The following is a 27,178-nucleotide window of genomic DNA, read 5'->3' on the forward strand; positions in this document are numbered from 1 at the left end:
GGTATTAGAAAGCCGGGTTCAGAGACACATTCCTCATCAATCGGGATAACGCTTACGACGAAGTAGAACCAAGCCTACCAAGCCCTTCATGTTTTAAGGCCCAAGTAAAAATGGTGTAAAAGTCAAAACTGAAAAAGCAGTTTTTTTCTTTTTGAATAGACAAATCGAAGAAAATAAAAAACACACAGCTCTTTTATTTGCCAAGTAAAACAGCTGTGTGTTTGAATTTTCCACTACTTGTTAGTTTAAGAGGAGAAAATTTACATCTGCGAATCGAATAGCTGACGTGTTTTTTTTTTTCACTACGTTGTCAATAAATCAAAGAATGAAAGTATCGACTGAAAGACACCAAAAGCGAAAAAGCACATAATACACTGTTTTTAAACACATATAATGCAAACTACCTAGGTGCTAATGAAAGTAGCCTTTATTTCCCGTGAAACGGACTTCTAGCCCCGACGCAATGTATGGCTTTCTTTCTGGATGCGTTCGAGTAGAAACCGAGCAAATTTAGTTAGTAAATATGTTTATTTCTAGGTAGATCGAATGTACATACATAAAGTTCCTATAAAGTTAGTGCAATGTACCGTAGGTATTCGATGGCGGAGTAATGTCTCACGGAGATTAATGACTAATATGGTTACAAATAAGTAAAACATAAAAAGAATACAGAACTGTAAACGTTGTAAAATCATCTACCTACTTGAACGGATTGGGGTTGGCTTTGAACTCCTTCTGTTTGCGCAGCAGTTTCAGTTCCCGTTCCTCGGCCAATCGTTTTTCTTCCGCTTCCCGGCGGGCCTTCTCCTCCTTGGCCCGCTGCCGCTGCTCATCGATCTGCTTCCGTTCCTGCAGCCGGGACGACATTCTCAGCTCGAACGGTGCCGACTTGATCACCGTCTTGACCAGGGCCGGCTTGAAGGGTTCCTCCTTGAGCACCTTGGCATCGTTCGCTTTGAACTCTTTGGAGGGTTCCGGTTCTTTGGTGCGGTCCTCCTGAAATAAAGAATTACGAGATGGCAGAGATGGGATTTTGTCATGCTTGTCATTAGCTGCTCGATTTCCTCTGGGAAATATTTTTGATTTCCCCTGGGAATTCTTTTCGACTTCCTCTGGGAAATCTTTTCAATTTCTTCTGGAAAATGTTCACAATTTCCTCTGGGAAATCTTGACGATTTCCTCTGGGAAATCTTGACAAATTCCTCTGGGAAATCTTGACGATTTCCTCTGGAAAATCTTGACGATGTCCTCTGGGAAATCTTCACGATTTTCTCTGGAAAATCTTCACGATTTTCTCTGGGAAATCTTCACGATTTTCTCTGGGAAATCTTCTTTATTTCCTCTGGGATCATCACGATTTTCGCTGGGAAATCTTCACGATGTCCTCATTGTTTTTTTTTTTCAGGCATGAGCTCTCTAATATTTTAGACTCTGAGCCGCTACCAGCCCTGGTCCCATATAAAAATCAGCCAAGCTCACACATTTCTTACCAATTTCTTAACCTGCAGCGCATGCTTCTTGATTCGCTCCGGCTTCATCTGCTTCGGCGTCACCGGAATGGTAAACTTCGGCAGGGCGTTCTCCTTCTTGGACCCGCTCTTGAAATTCGGCGCCGGCCGGGCGTGGAACTTCTTCATCTCCTGCAGCTGTTTCTCCTCCTTCTCGCGCAAGGCTTTCCGTTTGTTCTCGTAAACTTGGGCATACCGGTAGGCGCGGTCACACGTTTCGCCCTGTCTCGTCTTGGCCTGGTGGCGCTGGTACTCTTCCAGGAGCGCTTTGTCGTCCGGATGATGTATACGTGCACTGTTTCCCGACGAACTGGACGAAGCCGCACAGTCCAGATTCGGTTCGTCACCCTTTTCCATCTTGATGTCACGAACTAGAAGGCAATAGGACAAGAAACAATAAGCAACTCGCACAATATACGACACAAACAATCACAATTCTACAGTCATCGCCAAAAAAAAGTGCCCACTTGCTTGTTATTACGCCGATTGACAAAAATCGTTTGCTAAAATGCGACATTATTTTGTTAATTTTTTTTCTATCTTTATTAACGAGATTTTTAGCCCTGGGCTAGTTCATCTCACGGAGATGAACCAGCCATAGGGCTGAAAATCTCCTTAATAAAGATAATAATAATAATAATAATAAGGAGTGTATCGAAAAGTAGACGCAAACATTCAAAACGATATATCTCAGAGCATAGTTCATCTTTTTAAAAGCTTTTTTCACTCAAATCTTTATCATGTCATCAAATATTGAAGCAGCTAAAAAAATATTGAATAATATGCAGTCTTAATATATATATACAACAAGGTTCATAAAGCATGGAAAATAAAATCTTGCACAAAATTACATTTTTGAAGTGTCTTCTGAAGATTCGATGAATTGTATTGAACAAAATGAATATCAAACAAAATAGGATGAAAAGCTTATTTTATCGGAAAATATGTTTACTTCACACAGCACGCAAAAAGAAATTCAAACAAATAAATTATTGCTCTGAAAAACCTCATTTATTGGAATAAAGGTCAGTTTTAGAAAGTCACTTTTGTTTAATCAAATTTTGAAGCTCTGTCATATACAGCGGCAATTATATAGAATAACATTTTTTGCTTACATTACTTCATAAATATACAAAGAAATTTTTCCAATCAAAAAACTATTTTTTATTCATAACAATCGTTCGATATTACCATTTACGTTTAGAAAGAAAAAATCAAAAAACAAGGTCCTTAAAAATCGACTTTTTTCGATTTTTGTATTTGCTCTCAAATGCTTGTTAATGAATTTTTCAAAATATTTTTTACACTATATCATGAGAGTTGTGGCACAGAATATAATAGCATAAACAAAAATCATTGTTTTTAAAAATTTTACACATTTATTAACATATCAATTTTTTCAGAGGTGTGCAAGATGTTCATCGACATCTGTTAGTAATTTGCAAAATTATCATGCAAAATGCCACTTTATTGAAACAATATCACCACATCATCATTTTTAAATACATTGTAAAGCATTTCTGATCAAAAAATTGTTTGTAGGTTCAACCCATTATTTTTGAGACTGTTTTGAAAGTTTGCGACTACTTTTCGATACACTCCTTAGTTCATTTCGGGACCAACGGCTTTACTTTACTTTAGGAAGTCGTCACTGAAATTTTTAGTGACTATCTCGGAGATGGGATTCGATCCCAGGTCCTCGGCGTGAGAGGCGTGTGTTCTAACCAGTGCTGGGAATGGTAATAGTACAGTCGCCTCTCCACATCTCGATATCGAAGGGACCATCGAGATATGAAGAGATCGAGACAAAGAACACATTTTTGATAAATACTAGATTGAAAAACACTTCGTTGCCAAGAAAGTAATACACAAACAGACGTCATTTTACGCTCCTAATTTGTTTGGAATGGAATCCCAAAACTTTGGTCTAGTAACCTTCGATATTGGTCATATCGACATACGGAGAGAAAATTGAGAACAAAAAATCAACATCGAGATACGGAGATGTCGAGATAAGGAGGATATCGAGATATAGAGAGTGAAAATGTATGCAGACTTTCATAGCTGCCTATTTGCCTTTTCAATGCTCTGGACAGCAAGTTAATTTGCTCCAAACTGACTTGCGAAAGTTGACTCGCAATAAGTCAAAATTTTTTGTCATTGGTGACTTTAATGCCAAACATAGGTCATGGAATAATTCTCAAAGTAATTCCAACGGAAGAATTTTATTTGATGAGTGCTCTTCAGGATATTTCTCAATTCAACAATACCCTGATAGCCCTGCATGTTTTTCCTCTTCTAGAAACCCATCTACGATTGACTTGGTCTTAACCAACTCTAGTCATCTTTGTAGCCAAGCGATTCTTAATCCTATCAGCTCCACTTTCAATTATTTACGAGCCGACTGGAATATATATGAAACGTATGTTGACTCTAATCTTGATGTTAACATTTCTTTAGAAACTAAACTTGATATTGACAATGCTCTTGAAACTTTAACAAATTCCATTGTTGAAGCCAGGAGCATTGCAATTCCAAAATGTGAAGTAAAATTTGAATCCGTGATTATAGACGATGATCTTAAACTCTTGATCCGTCTTAAAAACGTGAGGAGAAGGCAATTTCAACGCACTCGTGATCCTGCTATGAAAATTATATGGCAGGATTTGCAGAAAGAAATCAAAAAGCGTTTTGCTCAATTAAGAAACAATAATTTTGAAAATAAAATTTCTCAATTGGACCCTGGCTCTAAGCCCTTTTGGAAATTATCTAAAATCTTGAAAAAACCTCAGAAGCCTACACCGGCATTGAAAGAGGAAAACAAATTATTACTAACTAATTGCGAAAAAGCTCAAAAACTTGCTATGCAGTTTGAAAGTGCGCACAATTTTAATTTAGGACTTACTAGTCCAATTGAAAATGAAGTTACTCAGGAGTTCGAAAATATTCTCAATCAAGAGAACGTTTTCGAAAATGCCTGGGAGACTGATTTGGAAGAAGTGAGAACTATTATTAAAAAAAATCAAAAATATGAAAGCTCCTGGCGATGATGGAATTTTCTACATCCTCATCAAGAAACTTCCAGAAAGTAGCTTATCATTTTTAGTTGATATATTTAACAAATGTTTTCAATTAGCATATTTTCCTGACAAATGGAAAAATGCTAAGGTTGTTCCAATTTTAAAACCAGAAAAAAATCCTGCAGAAGCTTCTAGCTATCGTCCAATCAGTTTGCTTTCCTCCATCAGTAAACTTTTTGAAAAGGTTATTTTGAACAGAATGATGGCCCACATCAACGAGAATTCAAATTTTGCCAATGAACAGTTCGGATTCCGCCATGGACATTCGACTACTCATCAACTTTTACGTGTAACAAATTTGATCCGTTCCAACAAATCTGAAGGCTACTCTACTGGTCTTGCTCTTCTAGACATAGAAAAAGCATTCGACAGTGTTTGGCATGAAGGTTTGATTGTAAAATCAAAAAAATTTAATTTTCCAACATACATTGTTAGAATAATTCTTATCTTCTTATAATTCTTCTTAATTAGAATAAGTTATCTGTCAAATCGTACACTTCAGGTTAATTATCAGAACTCCAGATCTGAAAGACTTCCTGTAAGAGCTGGTGTTCCTCAAGGCAGCATTTTGGGACCAATATTATACAATATTTTCACATCTGACTTACCTGAGTTACCTCAGGGATGTCAAAAATCTTTGTTTGCGGATGACACAGGCCTCTCCGCCAAAGGACGAAGCCTGCGTGTCATCTGCAGTCGATTGCAAAAAAGTTCAAATTTTCAGGCCAGCCATGTTGTATGCTGTACCAATATGGACTAGCTGTTGTAATAATTTTGAAAATGATTCTGAGGCTTCCTCCCTGGTATAGTACCAATGAGTTACATAGAATATCCAATGTTGAAACATTGGAACAAATGTCAAACACAATCATTAATAATTTCAGGCAAAAATCGTTACAATCTTCTATTGCCACGATTAATGAGTTATATGTTTAGGTTAAGTTAGGTTAAGTATATTAAAAACGTTTTTTTTTTCTGTTATAAGCAGGTGAAATCAACTCACCTGTAAAAAAACTGAACTGCTACGGCAAATGAAATGTAATATGTTGTTAACAAAATGTTAATTAAATCTTAAATTTGTTTTACCAAATTAGGATGATAGTGTTGTCTAATAACACAGAACAGATATAAGAAATGAATGTAATGTTTGGAATGATACTAATAAAGAAATTAAAAAAAAAAAAAAGGTTACATATATCCAGAGTGGAAACGAAGGGAATGAAAATAACTATTTATGATACAACTTTAGAATTAGATTTACATCAAGATTATTGAGTCACTGTAAAAGGTATCTATGTTGTTTCTAGCATATGGTATTTTTTAGGTAAACGAATGGAAGGATTTTGTGAAGCAGAAGCTTTTTCACGTTATGAAACAGGAAGTTTTTTTATAGGAAATAATATTTTCAAAACGATCAGATTCTGTGGTTATGAAAAATGAATATTTATTAGAATGACAGAAAAAAAAAATCATTTTATGAAAAAATAATTTTGTTTTACCATCAGACATTGCTTCCGAACGTTGTCGACCGTCCCCTGATCTTAATGTATGTAATCTTCACAGCAACTGGTCTGCAGTTTAAATCATATGGTTTTTGTTTACTATTGGCAATGACAGTTCGATGTCTTCTATACTAGATATATCACTTGCCAGCAGCTGGAAGTGGGTACAACTTGTCAACTCGCTTTCACTTCTAAGTTCCACATATGTTATGTGACGACATGCACTATACAAAGGACACGGGATATACTACAATAGATCAAATATTCTGCCCATAATCGCATAACAGTCCCATGTCGACTTTTGACCGATTTGCGTTTTTTGCATAAATCAACTCAACATCGTCAGAAGATCGATAAAAACTGCTTAAAAATTTAGCCTTTGTTCCTAACTTGTACAAAAACAAACCCCATTTGTGTTGTCCCATCTTGAAAATATTCGCATAACAGTCACATCAAAGTCCGTATAGTGATCGGGCTCAGAAAGGGTACCACTTCTAGTACTACATTCGGACTCTCGATATTACTAGTTATTCACTGATGTGTAGCGAAGTAAAGGGAAATCAATTATACAGTGAAACCTCCATGAGTCGATTACAAATTACAAATTTTCGCTTATACAAATATTAATCTTCTTTTATGTCCGTAGGTAACCATTTGGGTGGTAAGGGGGGAATAAAAACAAATGAACAACAAAAAATAAAATAAAATAAAGTTAATTCTACATTTTTTATTCAAATTTTGTAATGATTCTTTGCTGGTGCTCAGGAACATCGAACTAAAACTTATTTTTGCGTTTTTCGATATTGAGCATTTTGCACCTTATTAGACTACTGTGCAGAAAATTTTTGCACAGTGAACATTTGCACACTTCACACATCAGCATAACAGCTTACTTCGATAATAACGTTTATCGTCTTTGTTTTGATTTTGTGCACCAAAAACGACATCCACGTACCTCCATGTAACGCTTTTGTATGAATGTTTTACAAATTTTGTATGAGCTGTAATATTCAAACGACCCCTTCCACCCTCTTCAGCGTTATGAATAAGCACTAATCCACCGGTGAACTAAATTCATTCGGTCCAGGAATGCAATCCGAACATTGCCAGAAACGCCACCGAAAGAATGCTACAGTGCCTAGTGCAGAATTTATATCTCTTGACGACCAGTTCAGAAGGCCGGCCCAAAGCACGTTCCCTACCAGATGAGAGATTTGTGCCAATGATAACGAGTTATGTTTGTCCCTCAACGCGAAGTACTTATGTGAACCGTTAGACAACGACGAAGAACAAGTTGTTGAAAGTTCTTCCGTTAGGAGGAATGCCGAATCAGTAATCGATATGTGATTTGATCGAATCCGCGGGAAACAGATCTGATTCTGGAGTCTATTTGGATAGTTCCCAAAAGCTTAAGCTTTAGTTGGGCTGGATTCCGCTTCCTTGAAAATACAACCAGTTGAGTTTTTTGCGGCGCAAACTCGATCCCTAAATTTCTAGCCCAAGTGGATAGATTATCAAGGGAATTTTGCAATGGTCTTTGCAAGATTTCCGCTCGTGGGCCCTTCATAGAGACCACAGCATCATCTGCAAGATGTCTAAGCGTGCATGGTTCTTCCAAACAGTTGTCAATATCTTTAATATAAAAATTATAAAGCAAGGGACTTAGACATGAGCCTTGGGGAAGGCCCATATAGCTAATTCTGGAAGTTGTCAGTTGGCCGAGAGTGAAGCTCATGTGCTTTTCTGACAACAAATTGTACAAGAAATTATTCAATAGTCCAGGTAGGTCACTATTGTGCAGGTTTTCTGACAATATTTCTATGGAAACTGAATCAAATGCGCCCTTAATATCCAGAAAAACTGATGCCAGTTGCTCCTTGTCGGCAAAGGCTAATTGAATATCTGATGAAAGCAACGCTAGACAATCGTTTGTTCCTTTACCCTTGCGAAAGCCAAATTGAGTATTGGAAAGCATATTGTTTGATTCGACCCAGTGATCGAGTCGGGATAGGATCATTTTTTCTAACAATTTCCTTAAACATGATAACATAGCAATCGGGCGGTATGAGTTGTGATCGGACGCTGGTTTCCCAGGCTTTTGAATAGCTATTACTTTGACCTGTCTCCATTCAGGTGGAACGATGTTGTGTTCCATGAATGAGTTGAACAGGTCAAGCAACCGTCTTTTAGCGATATCGGGGAGATTTTTAAGAAGATTGAACTTAATCATATCGCGTCCCGGAGAGGAGTTATTTGATGAAAGAAGAGCCATAGAAAATTCCAGCATAGTGAATGGTCTGTCCAAAGAATCGTCTCTTGGAGTTTCCCAGAGAGTCGGATGAGCTGGAACTGAGTCTGGACAGACCTTTTTTGCGAAGTTGAATATCCAACGGTTGGAGTATTCATCACTCTCATTTGCGAATGAGCGGTTTTGCATGTTGCGAGCCACTCTCCAAAGCGTCGACATTGAAGTTTCTCGTAAGAGGCCATCAACGAAACGCCGCCAATAACTACGCTTCTTCGCTTTGATAAGATTCTTCAGCTTTTTTTCGAGCTTCGAGTACTCTAAATAAAGTTCTGAGGTACCATATCTACGAAAAGCTTTAAAGGCATTAGATTTTTCTCAATACAACTGAGTGCATTCATCATCCCAACCAGGTGTGGCTGGTCGTCTTTTGAAGGATCCACTTGGAACTCGTTGTTTTTGGCATTCTAATGCACTTTTATAAATCAATTCTGTTAGGAATCGATACTCATCCAACGGTGGGAGGGAGTTGAATGATTCGATTCCGAAAGTTACCGCTGATGCAAATTTTTGCCAATCGATATTCCTAGTGAGGTCAAAAGGAACCTGAATTGACTGTTCTGACCTTTCACAATTATTTCTGATGGACGTTATTATGGGTAAGTGATCACTACCATGGGGATCATCGATGACCTTCCACATGCAATCGAATGATAGTGAACTTGAACCCAAAGACAGGTCAATGCGGCTTTCTTTGCCGTCGGATGAAATACGTGTCACTTCACCTGTGTTCAAAATGTTCAAATTGAAATCGTCGCATAAATCATAGAAAATAGCCGCTCTACAATCGTCATAAGATTCGCCCCATCCTGTACTATGTGAGTTCATATCTACTGGGTGATAACTGTGGGATGAGAGGATGGAGACTGCATTCCATAGATGACGGCGGTTTATTGAAACTCTTGGAGGAATATAAACAGAAGCTACGCAAAGATCTTTACCCTTTACGTTTATTTGGCAAACAACGATTTCTATGCCTGGATGGGTCGGGATTGGGATTCTGTAGAATGTATGGCACTTTTTGATCCCTAAAAGTACTCCCCCGTAATTATCATCTCGATCCTGGCGTATAATGTTAAAATCGTAGAAGTTAAGATCATCTTCAGAAGAAAGCCATGTTTCACAAAGTGCAAATATATCACAATCGGAATTGTGAAGCAAAAACTTAAATGTGTCTAGTTTAGGTTTTAGACTATGACAGTTCCACTGTAGCACAGTGATCATATCTTGTACCTCACTCGATGAATTATCCATCGAAAGATATGATCGAAACAAGGAGGGGCCACGAGATAGTCAATTCCTTGAGATACTCTTCTATTGCGGGGAGAAAAAGGTCGAGTATGCCTCTGAATGAGTCTGAAACTCCGAGGGCATCACATATGCGATCCACAAGGGCCGTAAAAGTTATCAGTCCTCGCTTGGCCCGGGGGGTTTTCGAGGAAGAGCGAGGGACTTCAGTAGCTTTTTTCTTGCTATCTTGTCTAGAGCTTCTTTTTGAAGTATATTTAATCGGTGGAAGCGGGGGCGGCAAATCTTTGCTACAGCACGGAACGGATGCATCAAAGACCTGTTGCTTCGGCATTTTCAAATTTGCCCCACCTCCTTTGGAATTAGGCAAACTTTTGAGGGAAGATTTCAATACCTTACGGCGCAGTCCCGGAGAAGATGGAGACTTTCTTTTTCCGGGTGCGTGTACCTCCGAAGAATCCCCCCCATCGGTTTCGTCGTCGTACGCTTCGTCGGAAGACAACTCTTGAAAAGAGTTACCAACTGGGATGGCTGATGAAGACTCTTTTGCTGGCGGATTTAAAGATTTCACCATATCCGCATACGTCTTCTTGGAGCGCTTCACAATGGAGCGACTCTCATTTCGAATGCGCCTTTTGTATGCCGGGCATTTCTGCAAGTCATGCAGATCCTTGCTACAGTAGCAGCATTTTTCAGCTTCCTTTGTGCAAGCATCTTCTAAGTGAGCTTGGTTGCATATGCCACAACGGGGCTTGTTGTCGCAAAAGCTAGCACTGTGACCAAGTTGCTTGCAGTTGGTACAATTGAATACCTTCGGCACGTAAAGACGCACTGGATAAAAAACACTATCAATGCAAACAAATTTTGGGAGGACGGAACCAGGAAAAGTCACTCGAAACGTGGCTGACGGCGAAAACACTTTCTTATTTCCTTCCATGGAAACTGATTGCAATTGTTTGCAATCCAGTATAGCCACATCAGGAATTGACCGGTTATCAAAAACGCCTTTGCCAGTCTTTATGTTTTCGCATGTCAGACTCGCGTCAACGATTTTCCCTTCCATCTCTACCTCTCGTGCAGAAATGTAGACGTAATATTCCACAGTAAAAGCCTCATGCTGAGCAATCTCATTTGCTGCTTTGTAACTAGGTGCAGTTACACGCAGCTTGGATTGTTTTACTTGATGAATAACGGTCCCAGGATATTTACGCGTCAGCTCTCGAGAGATCGAGAGCACATTCAAAATCTTACTTTTGCGCCGGAAATAGACTACCCAAGGCCCTGCCGAAGATGGTTGATAAAACCGCGTTCTAGCAACAAGATCTTTAGGAGGCGTATCGCCTCCATCCGATTCGTCCATGCGGGAAAACTTTCAACCGCAACCAAATAAACAAAACAAAAAAAAAGTAAAAAGAAAAAATAAACAAAAATAAATGTGAAAAGAAAAAAAAACTTAAATAATCAATGGGCTACTATATACACACCTCCCCTATACGGGCAGAATAAACAAAAATCTCGAAAAATTATTCATACAGACTCAAGTCAAATAAGTATACAAACTTACTTTATCGATCCTACGTGTTAAGCAGGCGGAATTCTACACGTTCCACCCTGTACCAACTCAACTTTTCACTTTTAGAACGTTTAATTTCCGGATTTACAAAACGACGAAAGTAAGATTTTAAACTTTCGCAACCTAACCACTACTTTCGCCGCCCCGCTGTATGGAGAGACAAAGTGACTTAACCACGAATCAAAACAAAACACAACTTGAGCCGATTTTACACTGGTAGAAAAACGTCGAAAGTAACTTGATGAAACGGCTTATCATTTTGTGTAATTATTTTTTTTTGGGAAATAATAGAAACTACGTAGTTTTTGAACGCGAGCTGATTGTATGCAAAATTTAAGTGGTGTACACTGCGAAAAAATGTTAAAAAGGTGATTCATTTTAAAACAGTTTTAGAAGACAGGTTGTGATTCTTCTGAATTAATTTTCTCAAAACCGTATGAATGTTACTTACGTCGATTTGAAAAAGTAATCGAGAAATCAAGAAAAAAAAATTTACCGATCAGTGGACTATTTTGTACCCTACTCCCCTATTCGGTCGAAACAATCGAACCGGGAGAGAGACAGAAAAGAAGCGAAAACAAGCTTGACCTCAACACTGTTTATTCGGAGATGTGATAGCAATTCAATGGATATGGAATTGGTATACAAATTTATACTTATCCGTTTACGTTCGATGTACAGCAGGAGAACGTTCACGCACCGTAGGTAGCAGAGTGACTTCTGCTTTGATGTTGCTCTCGGTGCGGGGGAAAAAAATCAATCACTTAGAGCTGGTTGTGAAGACTTTTTTTTTTTTTTTTTTTTTTTTTTTTTAATTTCTTTATTAGTATCATTCCAAACATTACATTCATTAATTCTTATATCTAGGTGTTCTGTGTTATTAGACAACACTATCATCCTAATTTGGTAAAACAAATCTAAGATTTTATTAACATTTTGTTAACAACATATTACATTTCATTTGCCGTAGCAGTTCAGATTTTTTACAGGTGAGTTGATTTCACCTGCTTATAAGAGAAAAAAAAAAGTTTTTAATATACTTAACCTAACTTAACTTAAACATATAACGCATTAATCGTGGCAATAGAAGATTGTAACGATTTTTGCCTGAAATTATTGATTATTTTATTTGACATTTGTTCCAATGTTTCAACATTGGATATCCTATGTAACTCATTGGTACTATACCAGGGAGGAAGCCTCAGAATCATTTTCAAAATTTTATTTTGAATTCTCTGCAGAGCTTTCTTCCTGGTATTACAACAGCTAGTCCATATTGGTACAGCATACAACATGGCTGGCCTGAAAATTTGTTTGAATATCAAAAGCTTGTTCTTAAGACAAAGTTTTGATTTTCTATTAATAAGGGGATAGAGACATTTTACATATTTGTTACATTTGGCTTGAATGCCCTCAATGTGATTTTTGAAGGTTAAATTCTTATCTAGCATGAGTCCTAGATACTTAACTTCATCTGACCAATTTATTGGAACCCCTCTCATCGTGACAACATGTCTACTTGAAGGTTTCAAATAAAGAGCTTTTGGTTTATGTGGGAATATTATTAGTTGAGTTTTGGAAGCATTAGGAGAAATCTTCCATTTTTGCAAGTATGAAGAAAAAATATCCAAACTTTTTTGCAATCGACTACAGATGACACGCAGGCTTCGTCCTTTGGCGGAGAGGCCTGTGTCATCCGCAAACAAAGATTTTTGACATCCCTGAGGTAACTCAGGTAAGTCAGATGTGAAAATATTGTATAATATTGGTCCCAAAATGCTGCCTTGGGGAACACCAGCTCTTACAGGAAGTCTTTCAGATCTGGAGTTCTGATAATCAACCTGAAGTGTACGATTTGACAGATAACTTTGAATTATTCTAACAATGTATGTTGGAAAATTAAAATTTTTCAATTTTACAATCAAACCTTCATGCCAAACACTGTCGAATGCTTTTTCTATGTCTAGAAGAGCAAGACCAGTAGAGTAGCCTTCAGATTTGTTGGAACGGATCAAATTTGTTACACGTAAAAGTTGATGAGTGGTCGAATGTCCATGGCGGAATCCGAACTGTTCATTGGCAAAAATAGAATTCTCGTTGATGTGGGCCATCATTCTGTTCAAAATAACCTTTTCAAAAAGTTTACTGATGGAGGAAAGCAAACTGATTGGACGATAGCTAGAAGCTTCTGCAGGATTTTTGTCTGGTTTTAAAATTGGAACAACCTTAGCATTTTTCCATTTGTCAGGAAAATATGTTAATTGAAAACATTTGTTAAATATATCAACTAAAAATGATAAGCTACTATCTGGAAGTTTCTTGATGAGGATGTAGAAAATTCCATCATCGCCAGGAGCTTTCATATTTTTGAATTTTTTAATAATAGTTCTCACTTCTTCCAAATCAGTCTCCCAGGCATTTTCGAAAACGTTCTCTTGATTGAGAATATTTTCGAACTCCTGAGTAACTTCATTTTCAATTGGACTAGTAAGTCCTAAATTAAAATTGTGCGCACTTTCAAACTGCATAGCAAGTTTTTGAGCTTTTTCGCAATTAGTTAGTAATAATTTGTTTTCCTCTTTCAATGCCGGTATAGGCTTCTGAGGTTTTTTCAAGATTTTAGATAATTTCCAAAAGGGCTTAGAGCCGGGGTCCAATTGAGAAATTTTATTTTCAAAATTTTTGTTTCTTAAATCTGCAAAACGTTTCTTGATTTCTTTCTGCAAATCCTGCCATATAATTTTCATAGCAGGATCACGAGTGCGTTGAAATTGCCTTCTCCTCACGTTTTTAAGACGGATCAAGAGTTTAAGATCATCGTCTATAATCACGGATTCAAATTTTACTTCACATTTTGGAATTGCAATGTTTCTGGCTTCAACAATGGAATTTGTTAAAGTTTCAAGAGCATTGTCAATATCAATTTTAGTTTCTAAAGAAATGTTAACATCAAGATTAGAGTCAACATACGTTTCATATATATTCCAGTCGGCTCGTAAATAATTGAAAGTGGAGCTGATAGGATTGAGAATCGCTTCATGCGATATTTGAAATGTAACAGGGACATGATCAGAATCAAAATCAGCATGAGTAACTAATTGGCTACAAAGATGACTAGAGTCGGTTAAGACCAAGTCAATCGTAGATGGATTTCTAGAAGAGGAAAAACATGTAGGGCTATCAGGGTATTGAATTGAGAAATATCCTGAAGAGCACTCATCAAATAAAATTCTGCCGTTGGAATTACTTTGAGAATTATTCCATGACCGATGTTTGGCATTAAAGTCACCAATGACAAAAAATTTTGACTTATTGCGAGTTAATTTTCGCAAGTCAGTTTGAAGCCAATTAACTTGCTGTCCAGAGCATTGAAAAGGCAAATAGGCAGCTATGAAAGTATATTTACCAAACTGTGTTTCAACAGAAACACCTAAAGTTTCAAAAACTTTAGTTTCAAATGACGAAAACAGTTGATGTTTTATACGCCTATGAATGATGATTGCAACTCCCCCACATGCCCCATCAAGTCGATCATTACGATAAACAAAAAAGTTAGGATCTTTTTTAAATTTGGATCCAGGTTTTAAATAAGTTTCGGTAATAACTGCTATATGCACGTTATTAGCTGTAAGAAAATTAAACAGCTCGTCCTCTTTACCATTCAGAGAACGAGCATTCCAATTTAAAATATTTAAATTATTATTTGGATCCATTAGAAAAACGTAATCCAATAACAATTTTATTTGTAAATTTTACACCTACTTGGACTGCTTCAGTCATAGTGGTGGCTTTGAACATTGCATCAATCATTAGATTCAATTGTTCAGTTAGAAAATTAAAATCAGAGGCAGACATATCATCTGATGATTTCCCATTGGAATTTTCGGTAGACGAAGAAGCGGGGTAGGAGTTACCTGTGGCGGTAGGGTTTTTTCCATTTGATTTGAAACAAGTAGAATGGGTACTCATGGAACGAACAGGGGAAGAGTTCAAATTACCTGCTACGATATCGGCAAAGGATTTACCGTGGGTAGATACATTCGAAATTGAAAGATTCGAACGGCTACCCGACGGATTAAAATTTGTTTGTGAATGAGCATGATTATGATCTTCCTGGTGGGTATGATTCCTAATCAAGCGATCGTTAACTGAAAAATGAGCATTGTTCGATACTCTACCAGGCAAATTCCGGAAACGACCGTTATCGTAACGGATATTATCCTTCATCTGCTTGGCACGAGCCTCAACGACTCTTTTGCGTGAAATGCATTCCCAAAAGTTAGCTTTGTGAGGGCCCTTGCAATTGGCGCATTGAAATTTTCTGGTATCTTCTTTCACAGGACAGTCGTCCTTAGCGTGAGAAGAACCTCCGCAAATCATGCATTTAGCATCCATGCGACAATTTTTTGTACCATGACCCCACTTTTGGCACCGACGGCACTGAGTGGGGTTCTGGTAATTTCCTCCAGGTTTCTGGAAATGTTCCCATGTCACACGGACATCGAACATAAGTTTAGCTTTTTCTAAAGCTTTAATATTATTTAGTTCTTTTTTGTTAAAGTGAACTAAATAATATTCTTGAGAAAGCCCTTTCCGAACAATGCCAGATTGGGTTCTCTTTTTCATAATGATTACTTGGACTGGGGAAAATCCAAGTAAATCATTTATTCCATTTTTGATCTCTTCAGGTGACTTATAGTCACTTGAGAGACCTTTCAAGACGACTTTGAACAAACGTTCAGTTTTGTCGTCATAAGTAAAAAATTTGTGCTTCTTCTTTTCAAGATATCTGAGAAGAAGTTCGCGATCTTTAAGAGTTTCCGGCAAAACGCGACAGTCTCCTTTCTTTGCGATTTGGAAGGAAACCTTGATTCCCCTAATGGAGTTCAAGATCTCCTGCCTAAATCCCCCAAATTCGGAACAACTGACCACGATAGGCGGCACTCTTTGCTTCCTCACTTGAATCAAAGAGCCTGGGCTAGAGGCTGCTTCGATTTGGTGTTCGGAAAATTTGTCTAGAGCATCGAACTGATTGCTCATTTCGATACAATTATTCATTTCACCCTTGGAAGAAACTTCGCATTCCGGGGAAGCGTCCTTTCTTCCATTCTTGCCACGTGTAGTGACAGTTTTAAAACCCACTTTTTTGGAAGGAAGTAGTGAATTCAGAGATTCACCCTTCCTTTTGTTAGTTGTTGATACCATGTTTAGTTAATAAACGAGAAAGACGTGACCTTCGAGAGGTTTTTTCCCTAGACGGTGTCCAAGAAGGATTACCACCGCTAGCTTTCGCCAACGGGTCCAACGAAAAATCGAAGGCACGGGTCCAAACAAGGATCGTAAAGGGATCAATAGTAGAAAAAATAATACTGAAAAGTACTGTTTAAGTAGCACTGAAAAGTACCGTTTTTAATTTTAGCACTGAAAAGTACTGTTTGTGTAGCACTGAAAAGTACTGTTTTATTGCTTTAGGTAGTTTTTAAGAAAACTTCCAAGAGCAGAGCGAATTCGTGTACGCACAGCACGAAGGTACGATGCGCACTGGTTGTGAAGACTTTTTTTTTTTTTTTTTTTTTTTTTTTTTTTTTTTTTTTTTTTATTGCGGTGGAACGATACTAGTTACACTAGTTCGCTTCCTTCGCAAAGCGCGATCGCCTAAGCACAAATATTGCACTAAACTAGTCGTACTTGGAACTATTACGAAACTACTGAACCAAAAACCCACGCGGGCGGTGGGGGAAAAAGGTCAAAAAGTACCATGACCCCACAGTTATGGATCAAATAGTGTGGAGTCCAACCTATAAAATTCAATAAAACGACATGGAAAACGTAAAATTGTAATATAAAAGCACGAATCGAATCGTTTCAAATTGGAACTTCGGTTAGTAAACTGTTTTGAGTGTAATATTTACATAGGATTGCATAAAAATTAAAAATTGTATCGGTTCCTGAAAACCATATTATGGATAAATTTTCATATTATGGATCAAAATGTGACATATTACGGATCAGTGCGCAAAATCAAGAGATTTTCAACTCAATGCATCTGTATTGCATGGTATAGCGAAAGTTAACAATGTGTCATATATTACTGCAAAAAATAGCAGTGTTAGAGCTGGAAACAAGGGTAAAATGGCCTTTTTTTGTGATACTGCATTGTAGTAACTGAGACATGAACTGTTTTCGCTATACACCAAGTTTACCACCCATTTTTGTCTGCTAAAAAATGAAATTTACAAACCTTGATGTTTTATTAGTTTTATCCTTAGTGCTATTGTCTGAAAATGTTGAATCCAATGCACAAAATAGCAGAAATCTACATTCTTTGGAAGTGATCCATAACCGTGGTAAACAATCATTTCCTGGTCCATATTATGGATCACTAGTTAGAAGTGCTAATATTCGATATTTAGAATCAACAATCAAGAAAAATGTTTTCCAAAGATGAATTCATACTAAATCGAAGCGAACGAGCATGTTTTATGCTATAACATTTGAATTTTACCACCTGTGGGAGCTTATGAATGCTGACGGCACTTCTTACAGAAAACGACCATATAATGATAGCTGTGTGGTACCAACTAAACATTTGTCAAAAACACCTTTATTGAGCGGTTGAATGTTGTGCTTAACATTACAAATGGTAGAAGACAAATAGTATAACATGGGAAAAATATGTTTTACGTCAACGTTTATGTTTTGAGCGAGTTATCCGATGTTGAACGCCAAAGTGATCCGTCACTGTGGGTGATCCGTAACTGTGTGGGTATGGTACTTTGCAAAAGTGCCGTGCGATGAGACCGGGAATCAGTCAACCGACTCGTACAAGCGCTAAGCAAGGAATGAAGTCCACACATTTGTATTTATTAAAAATAAGTGTTTTCAAAGCTCGATAATGCGGAGGAATCATACAAACTGATTTATTTTATATGCTTTTTGATCAGTTTTACTCCACTGAAGCCTTTAGGCGCAAGAGAAAATGGCAGAAAAGTCAGAACTGAAAAAGCAGTTTTCTCCTTTTAATACAACAAATTGACGAAAATAAAAACACACAGACTTTCTATTTGGCAAAAAGTAGAGCTGTGTGTTTTTATTTTCTTCGATTTGTCTATTTGAAAGGAGAAAACTTCTTTTTCATTTTTGACTTTTGCATCATTTTTACTTGGACCTTAAGTGTCCGTAATATGAATCAAAACGGTAGTTGTGATTTTTTCTTACCATGACATATCCTGAAAGGAAGCGAGCACTGTTCTGTACAACTCTCCCGAAGATTGTACTCATCTAAATGGTCGAAGTTCGGCCCCAAAGCCAGTTTCGGAATAACTAACTTACATGAAACAAGCGGGAGATGAGCAAATTTTGTGTACGGTTGCATACAATTTCAATCGGTCTTCAACGCTTATCAGCTAAGATACGGTAGTGCAAAGTTTACCGATTACACCGTGTTTCACCCTGTCGGTACTTAGCATGTAAATAGTACCACACTTTTCTATAATTATTATAACGCACAATGCGTGGATGCTTCCGAACTTTTAGCATTTCCAATCAGCGGTTTGAACGATTTTCCGCTACTTTACCTGTATTACCAGTAGCCGAAATATCACGTTCGATTGTCCTGATAGAGACCGATCAACATCATTGAACACGTGGATGTGCCCAGGAAAAACCTCAGGAAGCGTTGCATAGCTAAGGCTGTGAACCGTTTCACCAGTTCGTTTAACTATTAGTTAAAATTTGACAGCTCGATAGTTATTTCCCCTCCGGTTAGAAAAAAACCCTGCTCTGGAGCATGGTTAAACTTGACAGTTCGAAAGTTATATTTTGCTCCCGTGAATTTGAGAATAACTAATCATCTGTCAACTTTGTTCTGAAATAACTACTCGACTGTCAAAGCTCAAATGGGTCGACTGCGATGTTCAATTTAACCATTTGAGGGGAAAATAACTATCGAAATGTCAAATTTTAACTAATAGTTAAACGAACCAGTGAAACGGTTCACAGCCTAAGTTGCTTCACCAACGCGGACAGAAATTTTCTAAGTCCAAACCGTAAACAACAAGGCCACGAAACGTCAAACACTTAGAAAATTTTACCTTAGCAACCGCAGCGTGCAGTCCCCTATTCATCAAAAATGTGTTCTTTGTCTCGATCTCTCCCTATCTCGATGGTCCCTTCGATATCGAGATGTGGAGAGGCGATTGTATAATTAACTTATCTTGTCTAACTGTCCTTATGTATTTTTCTTAAAATAATTTGTGCCTTGACATGATTTAAAGTTGTAAATACTTAAGGTGATTATAAAACGAAGCCAAACTTTGAATTTTCAAGTGCATAAGACGGGAGAATCTGACAACAGTTCACGATAAAAAGCAATCAAATTGCTTGCTTGCTGGTGGTGACCAATAGGATACATTTTCAACGCTGAGCGCTGTTTGGTTCTCAAGACTTGTGCTTTTGAAAATTTGAGGTGTGGCTTCGCTCTATAACCTGATGTTACGCTCTATCTTAAGATGTTACCGTTTTGCCAATACATTACAATTACCAACAAGAAGGCTCTTAATTTAGATGGTGACTGTGTGTGTCATCTTCTTGAAGAACAAAATGTTATCCAATATTAGGAACTATTTTGCTGTGTATTTTTCAAAATTCATATGTTTTAGATATTAAGAACACACATTTAACGAAAGAATGTCCCGTTTTACCATACGGTTTGCACCAATTTGCGCAATAACATGCAAGTGGGCACTTTATTTCGTCAGTTACTGTACTTACAGAAATAACTGTTGGATGTATTCAAAGCGGGCTCCCCGATGCTGATGTTGTCCCAGTCGAATTCCATCGTTTTCGAACGAAATAATTAACTTGTTTCAGTTTCGTCACAAAATATCACAGTTTAGCAGCCAGAAAACCGATATCAATGCAATTTATATCACTATTTTCCACTATGAAATTCCGACCAAAAAACGGTCACCGTTTTCTCGCTTGTTTTGCTGGTTTTTTGACAGTTGCGCTGTTGAATTTTCTTGCGCGCAGCCGGCAGACTGCAGCGCCAACTTTGAAAACATTCGGAGCTTTTTCGTCCTCCAGCAGCTCCCAGCTGCACGAAAAAGCTCTCCTTCCCCTTGATGGCACGCTAAAAACATACGATGCGTACCCCAAGATACTAGATGCTTTGTAGCCTTTGTAGGAAAAAGTTTGTCTTCATGAAGCTTCATTTTGAAGCTATTCGATCAGTGTTTCCCAAACTTTTTCAGAGACATTTGAACCCTCGATTTGTTTTTTTGAGACGCTTTCTTGTTTACCTTTGTGTGTTTAATGCTAAGTTGCACTGAGTTTTGACTATTACTTGGTAATAAATAAAACAAAATGTATGAAGTTATTGAGTTCACGATTTACCTTGATAAATCTTTACGATTTCCTCTGGAAAATCTTCACGATTTCCCCAGAGAAACCTTCACTTTTCCTCTGGGAAACCTTCACCAATTCTTCTGGAAAATCATCACGAATTCGTCTGGGCAATCTTCACGACTTCTCTTGTAAAATTTTCAGGATATCCTCTGGGAAATAATCTCGATTTCCTCTGAGATATCTTCACAATTTCTCCTGAGAAATCGTCACGATTTACCTTGATAAATCTTCACGATTTCCTTTGAAGAATTTTCACTATTTCCTCTGGGAAATCTTCACAATTTCCCCTGAGGAATCTTCACGATTTCCTTTGAGAAATCTTCACGATTTCCCCTGAAAAATCATCACGATTTTTTCTGGGAAATCAACAAGATTTGCTCTGAGAAATTTTCACGATTTGTCCTGAAAAATCTTCTCTATTATCGATGGAAAATCTTCACGATTTTTTCTGGGAAATCTTCACGATTTCCCCTGAGAAATCTTTACAATCTACCCTGAGAAATATACATGATTAACCATGAGAAATCTTCACGATTTCCTATGGAAAATCTTCACTATTTCCGCTGGAAAATATTTACGATTTCCACTGAATAATCTTCATTATTTCCTCAGAGAAATATTCAAGATTTTCTCTGGGAAACCTCTGAAAAATCATCACGAATTCGTCTGGAAAATATTTACGATTTCCTCTGGAAAATCTCCACTATTTCCTCTGGGAAATCTTAACGATTTCTTCTGGGAAATTTTCACGATTTCTCCTGCGAAATTTTCACGATTTCCTCTGGGAAATTATCACGATTTCCTCTGGGAAATTATCACGATTTCCTCTAAGAAATCATCACGATTTCCTCTGAGATATCTTCACAATTTCTCCTGAGATTCCCCCACGATTTACCCTGAGAAATGTTCACAACTTCTTCTGAAAAATCGTCAAGATTTATCTTGATATATCTTCACGATTTCCTTTACGAAATCTTCACGATTTCCCCTGAGAAATCTCCATGATGTACCCAGAGACTCTTAATGATTTTTCCTAAGAAAACGTCACGATTTGCCTTGAAAAATATTCACTATTTGCAATGCAAATTCTTCACGATTTCCTCTGGGAAATCTTCATGATTTCCCTGAGAAATCGGAGAAATCTTCACGATTTCTTTTGAGAAATCTTAAAAATTTCCCTGAAAATCATCACAATTTTCTCTGGGAAATCAAGATTTCCTCTGAGAAATCTTCACAATTTCCCTGAAGAATCTTAGGGGTCAATTTTGTAAATCGAGCAGATTCACGTGACTCGTCTGAAGTCACCGTCGATCAAAGTAAGCATGCATATTTCAGATGTCACCTATCGACTCCAATGAACCAATGCACGAGTTAATCATCTGACGTTTGAGCAGTACCGTGTTATTTGCGTGACCATGGCAACGCGTGAATTCGGCACTGCTAAAACGCCAAATTAGTGAACTCGTGCATCAATCCATGGACCAATGCACGAATTCACTCGTTAACGTTTGGGCGGTGCCGTGTTATTTAAGTGACCATGGCAACCAGTGAATTCGGCACCGCTCAAACGTCAAATTAGTGAACTCGTGCACTGATCCATAGTAATCTTGTCACATAGAGTGACAACAGTCGAATAACTCGAGTGATAGAGCCGTGTCGAGCAAAATTTTCGGTCGACAGTGACGCAAGTCGAGTCATTTTGCTCGACTCGACTTATAAAATAGGGCCCTTAATGATTCAGGGGTCTATTTTATAAATCGAGCAGATTCATGTGACTCGTCTGTAATCACTGTCGATCAAAGCAAGCAGGCATATTTCAGATGTCATCTGTTGACTGCCATAGTAGTCTAGTCACATAGAGTGACAATTTTCGAGAAACTCGAGTGACAGAGCCGTGTCGAGCGAATTTTTTGGTCGACAGTGACTCCAGTTGAGTCATCCTGATCGACTCGACTTATAAAATAGACCCCTTACCCTGAGAAATCTTTACGATTTCCCCTGAGAAATCTTCACGATTTGCTCTAGGAAATCTTCACGATTTATTCTGGGATATCTTCATCAATTCCTCTGGAAAATCTCCACGAATTCCGCTGGAAAATCTTCAAGATTTCCTCTGGGAAATCCTCACGATTTCCCTGAGAAATCGGAGAAATCTTCACGATTTACCCTGAGAAATCTTCACAAATTCCCCTGAGAAATCTTCACCAACTCCTCTGAAAAATCCTCAAGATTTTTTTTTGTGAAATCTTCACGAACTCCTCTGGGAAATCTATACGATTTTCCCTGAGAAATCTTCACGATTTCTTCTGGGAAATCTTCACGTTTTCTTCTGGGAAATCTTCACGATTACTCTGGTAAATCTTCACGATTTCGTTTGGTAAATCTTCACGATTTCTTCTGGGAAATCATTACGATTTCCTCTGAGAAATCTTCATGATTTCTTCTGAGAAATCTTCACGATTCCTCCTGAGAAATCTTCTAGATTCCTCCTGAGAAATCTTATAGATTACCTCTTAGAAAACTTCACGATTTCCTTTGGAAAATCTTCACGATTTACCCTGCAAAATCTTCTAGATTTCCGTTTAGGAAACTTCACGATTCCCTCTGGGAAATCTTCAGGATTTCCCCTGGAAAATCTCCATGATTACCTCTGGGAAATCTTCACGATCCCCTCTGGGAAATCTTCACGATTCCCTCCGGGAAATATTCACGATTTCCTCTGGGAAATCTTCACGATTTCTTCCAGAATTTTTTCAGAGGAAATCATTAGATTTTACCGGGAAGAGGAAATCTTAAAATTTTTGCAGAGCAATTCGGAATCTTGAAGTTATTTTTGGAGTGAATCGTAAAGATTTCCTGAAAACAAAATACAAATCCCAAAATCTTGAAAATTTCCCTTTTGAAGTATAATTGATATCTTGAACTCTATTGGAATGAGAATACCCAGGGCTTCGGGGCCGTCTGGTTAACGGTGTCAGTCGTTTAGGCGTACACCCGATTATGTTTTTGCACGGGGGATGCGTACCGTGTAAAAAAAGTTTTCAGTTCAAAATTTCAAAAACCGTGCAAAAAAAGTAACTCCATTTCTCGACGTTTCATGCAAAAATAAGGTTTTGTCGGAAAAAAAGTGTAAGGAAACCTTTTTTGCCCGGCCGTGCAAAAAAAAATCCGTGAAAAACAGAATCGGGTGTCACGAAGCGAGCACGGATAAAAATCTGATCCCCATACCATGATTTAAAAATCATGAAATTCATAAATTACCTAACCAATTTATGAATTTCATGATTTTTAAATCATGGTATGGGTATCAGATTTTTATCCGTGCTCAATATCAGGATCACAAATCATGGTTCCTGGAGTCATAATCATGATTCCTCATAAGCGTAACATCCAGTGTGAAAACACTAAGCGGCGCACTTTGCTTCACCTCATTCGTATCGATCACTCTTAATTCAAGATGACGAAGCGGTTGAGTGGTAGAGTACGTGGCTCACAATCGAAAGGTTTTTGGCTCGAATCTCAATGCATGCTATTTTAAACTTTTTTTTTTATTTTGTCGATCATAAAAGGATGCGCGACTCAGCATTTTTGGCATTTGAATCATGATTTCGAGCAATCAGCTACAAAAACCTAACGCGTGTGTTGCGTTACGGCAATCTGACTCATGATATCATGAGTCCAAATCATGGTGTATTTTCATAAGACGAAAACACGCTGGAATCATGATATCATGAGTCATAATCTTGTTTTTGGATTCTGATTTCTACCCGTGTGGGTTTGATTCCCGCTCTAGTCGGTGGAAACTGCATTTTCAAGCCGTTTCAAGACAATTTCAAGCCGTTTCAATACAATTTAAGCCATTTCAAGCCGTTTTAATCCATTTAAAGCCGTTTTAAGATGGTTCAAACCATATTATGACATTGTAAGTTCTTTTAAGCCGTTTCAAATCAATTTATGTCGTTTTAAGCCTTTTAAAGCCGTTTTTGGGCTGTGAAATGGTGAGCCGACAACTATGAAGGAGCGTCCAACATAGTTCTGGTCCTCACAAGTCCCTACCTCACGCTTCCACGGGTCAAATGATGACAAAGACCGCCAGCTAAGGGTTGCGTACTTAGCTGGTAGTGCAGCCTGGGCACTGTTGTCCTTCTGACATCAGCTAGAGTGAGGAGGTGCTTCTCGAGCGTCTGTCCACCAAGGAGGTGCGGCTCAAACAGCGTCTGTTCTGGCATCCAGCGGCTGAGTATGAAATGCTGTATCACGTCAGCTACACCAAAGGTGGCAGCCCCCCAGGTATCGCGACCCTAGTAGGGTAGCATATCGAATTTCTTACCTACCACGTAAAATGGAGAAAGGAGAAATAACAAACGATATTTTCGGCAATCGATCTGGCAACGAAATAAGGACTATGATTGGAAACTCGGTACCTGGAATGTCAGGACGTTAAATGAACCCGGGTGAGTGAGCCTTTTGGCTCGTGAATTGCAGAAGGTTGGAGTGAGCGTGGCTGCTATTCAGGAAGTAAGATGGCCTAGAACTGGAGAACGTGAATTCAGGGCGGTTGATCCCGTCGCCAACACAGCTTTCAAATACAACATCTACCATAGTGGCAGCGATAAGGCAGAGCATGGCGTCGGATTCATAGTGATCGGGAAGCAGATGAAGCGTGTTATGCGGTGGAAACCGATTAATGAACGAATCTGCGTATTGAGGATACGGGGCAAATTCTTCAACTACAGTCTGATCAACATCTATGCGCCGACAAACGATAAACTCGACGACACGAAGGATGCGTTTTATGATTGGTTCGACAAGACCTACGGAGAGTGCCCAAAACATGACGTAAAAGTTGTTATCGGGGATGTCAACGCTCAGGTCGGAAGAGAGGATTTTTTCCGCCCTATAATTGGTACGGAGAGCCTTCACTCCGCCACCAATGACCACGGCCTAAGGCTAATAACTTTTGCTGCAGCTAGAGGGATGGCCATCAGCAGCACCTACTTTGCACGCAAAGACATCCGAAAGCACACCTGGATGCACCCAAATGACGAGCTCTGCAACCAAATAGACCACGTTTTGGTGGACGGTCGGCATTTCTCGGATGTCATCGATGTGAGGACCTTTAGAGGCGCAAACATCGACTCTGATCACTATCTCGTTGTTAGTAAAACGATGTGGCGAACACAAGAACACAGCGACCGTTGCGTTTCAATATCCAGCGCTTATCGACAGAAGGTGTAGCAGACGAGTACCGCCGGAAGCTTGATGAGCGGATAAGGGGATACAACGTAGGCGAAAACCTCAACAATCTGTGGGAGTCTATCCACGGTGCGATGAGCACAGCAGCGCGAGTGGTGATAGGTACTGCTCAGAGACGACTCAGAAACGGTTGGTTTGATGAGGAGTGCTAGAATGTGACGGATGAGAAGAATGTTGCCAGAAGTCGGATGTTAGTGTCTGGTACCCGGCAGAATATTGAGCTGTACAAGGAAGCTAGAGCAGCCGAGAAACGAATTCACCGCAGAAAGAAAAGGCAGTATGAAGCAGACATCATTACTGAGGCGCAAAACAGCATCGAACAAAACGATATGCGGAGATTTTACGAAACTGTCAATGGCGTACGGAGAAAAACTGCGCCGTCTCCCGTCATGTGCAATGACCGCGAAGGTAACTTGCTGACAGACAAAATATTGGTGGCTGCCAGGTGGAAAGAACACTTCGAGCAATTGTTGAATGGAGAGAACACGAGCGCGTCTGAGAACAGATTAATCATCAGCAACGATGGACAAGCTGTGGAGCCCCCGACGCTAGATGAGGTTAGAAGAGCGATTAAGGAGTTGAAGAACTGTAAGGCTGCTGGAAAAGACGAGCTCCCGGTCGAACTTTTCAAGCACGGTAGTGAGCAGCTGTACGAAATACGGCACCGTACTCTGTCAAGGATATGGGAGGAAGAAGAATTGCCTGCTAGCTGGCTGGAGGGCCTCATCTGCCCTCTGTATAAGAAGGGCCACAGATTGGAGTGCGCCAATTACCGAGGAATAACGATCCTCAATTCGGCGTACAAAATAATGTCGCGTGTTCTGTTCAACAGATTGAGACCGCTGGAGGAGTCCTTCGTCGGCGAATACCAAGCTGGTTTTCATGAGGGCCGATCAACGACGGATCAAATGTTTACCTTGCGACAAATTCTCAAGGCGGCGTACGATTCAGTAAAGAGAAATGAGTTATGGCAGATAATGGTAGAACACGGTTTTCCGGCGAAACTGATTAGACTGATTCGTGCAACGTTGGATGGATCGAAATCAAGTGTGCGGGTTGCGGATGAGACTTCAACCTCCTTCGTAACCTTAGATAGATTGAAGCAAGGAGATGCGCTTGCGAACCTTTTGTTCAACATTGCTCTCGAAGGAGCTATAAGGAGAGCGGGCGTGCAAAGAAGCGGTACCATCGTCACCCGGTCGCATATGCTCCTGGGTTTTGCGGACGATATCGATATAATTGGAATTGATCGTCGAGCCGTAGAAGAGGTATTCGTGCCTTTTCAAAGGGAGACAGCG

The 27,178-nt window shown here is 38.8% G+C and overlaps 1 protein-coding gene across 1 annotated transcript; it reads right to left on the reverse strand.

Annotated features, from left to right (window-relative positions):
- Positions 1 to 509: 509 nt before the first annotated feature.
- LOC5570110 (caldesmon) lies at positions 510 to 20,242 on the reverse strand. Its single transcript, XM_021837568.1, has 3 exons — positions 19,989 to 20,242; positions 1,491 to 1,879; positions 510 to 996 (listed from the first exon to the last, which is right to left on the reverse strand). The coding sequence occupies exons 1-3, from the start codon at positions 20,053 to 20,055 to the stop codon at positions 700 to 702; spliced, it is 753 nt and encodes a 250-aa protein (XP_021693260.1). The 5' UTR covers positions 20,056 to 20,242; the 3' UTR covers positions 510 to 699.
- Between the last annotated feature and the right edge of the window lie 6,936 nt (positions 20,243 to 27,178).

This window comes from Aedes aegypti, chromosome 1 (genome assembly GCF_002204515.2).
Source record: "Aedes aegypti strain LVP_AGWG chromosome 1, AaegL5.0 Primary Assembly, whole genome shotgun sequence".
NCBI lineage: Eukaryota > Metazoa > Arthropoda > Insecta > Diptera > Culicidae > Aedes > Aedes aegypti.

Excerpts from the sequence above, each read along its gene's own strand:
- LOC5570110 (XM_021837568.1), bottom strand. The coding sequence starts at position 20,055 with ATGGAATTCGACTGGGACAACATCAGCATCGGGGAGCCCGCTTTGAAT. Across the intron at positions 1,880-19,988 it reads TACATCCAACAGTTATTTCT|TTCGTGACATCAAGATGGAA; the intron begins GTAAGTACAGTA and ends ATTGCCTTCTAG. Across the intron at positions 997-1,490 it reads CGCTGCAGGTTAAGAAATTG|GAGGACCGCACCAAAGAACC; the intron begins GTAAGAAATGTG and ends TCTTTATTTCAG.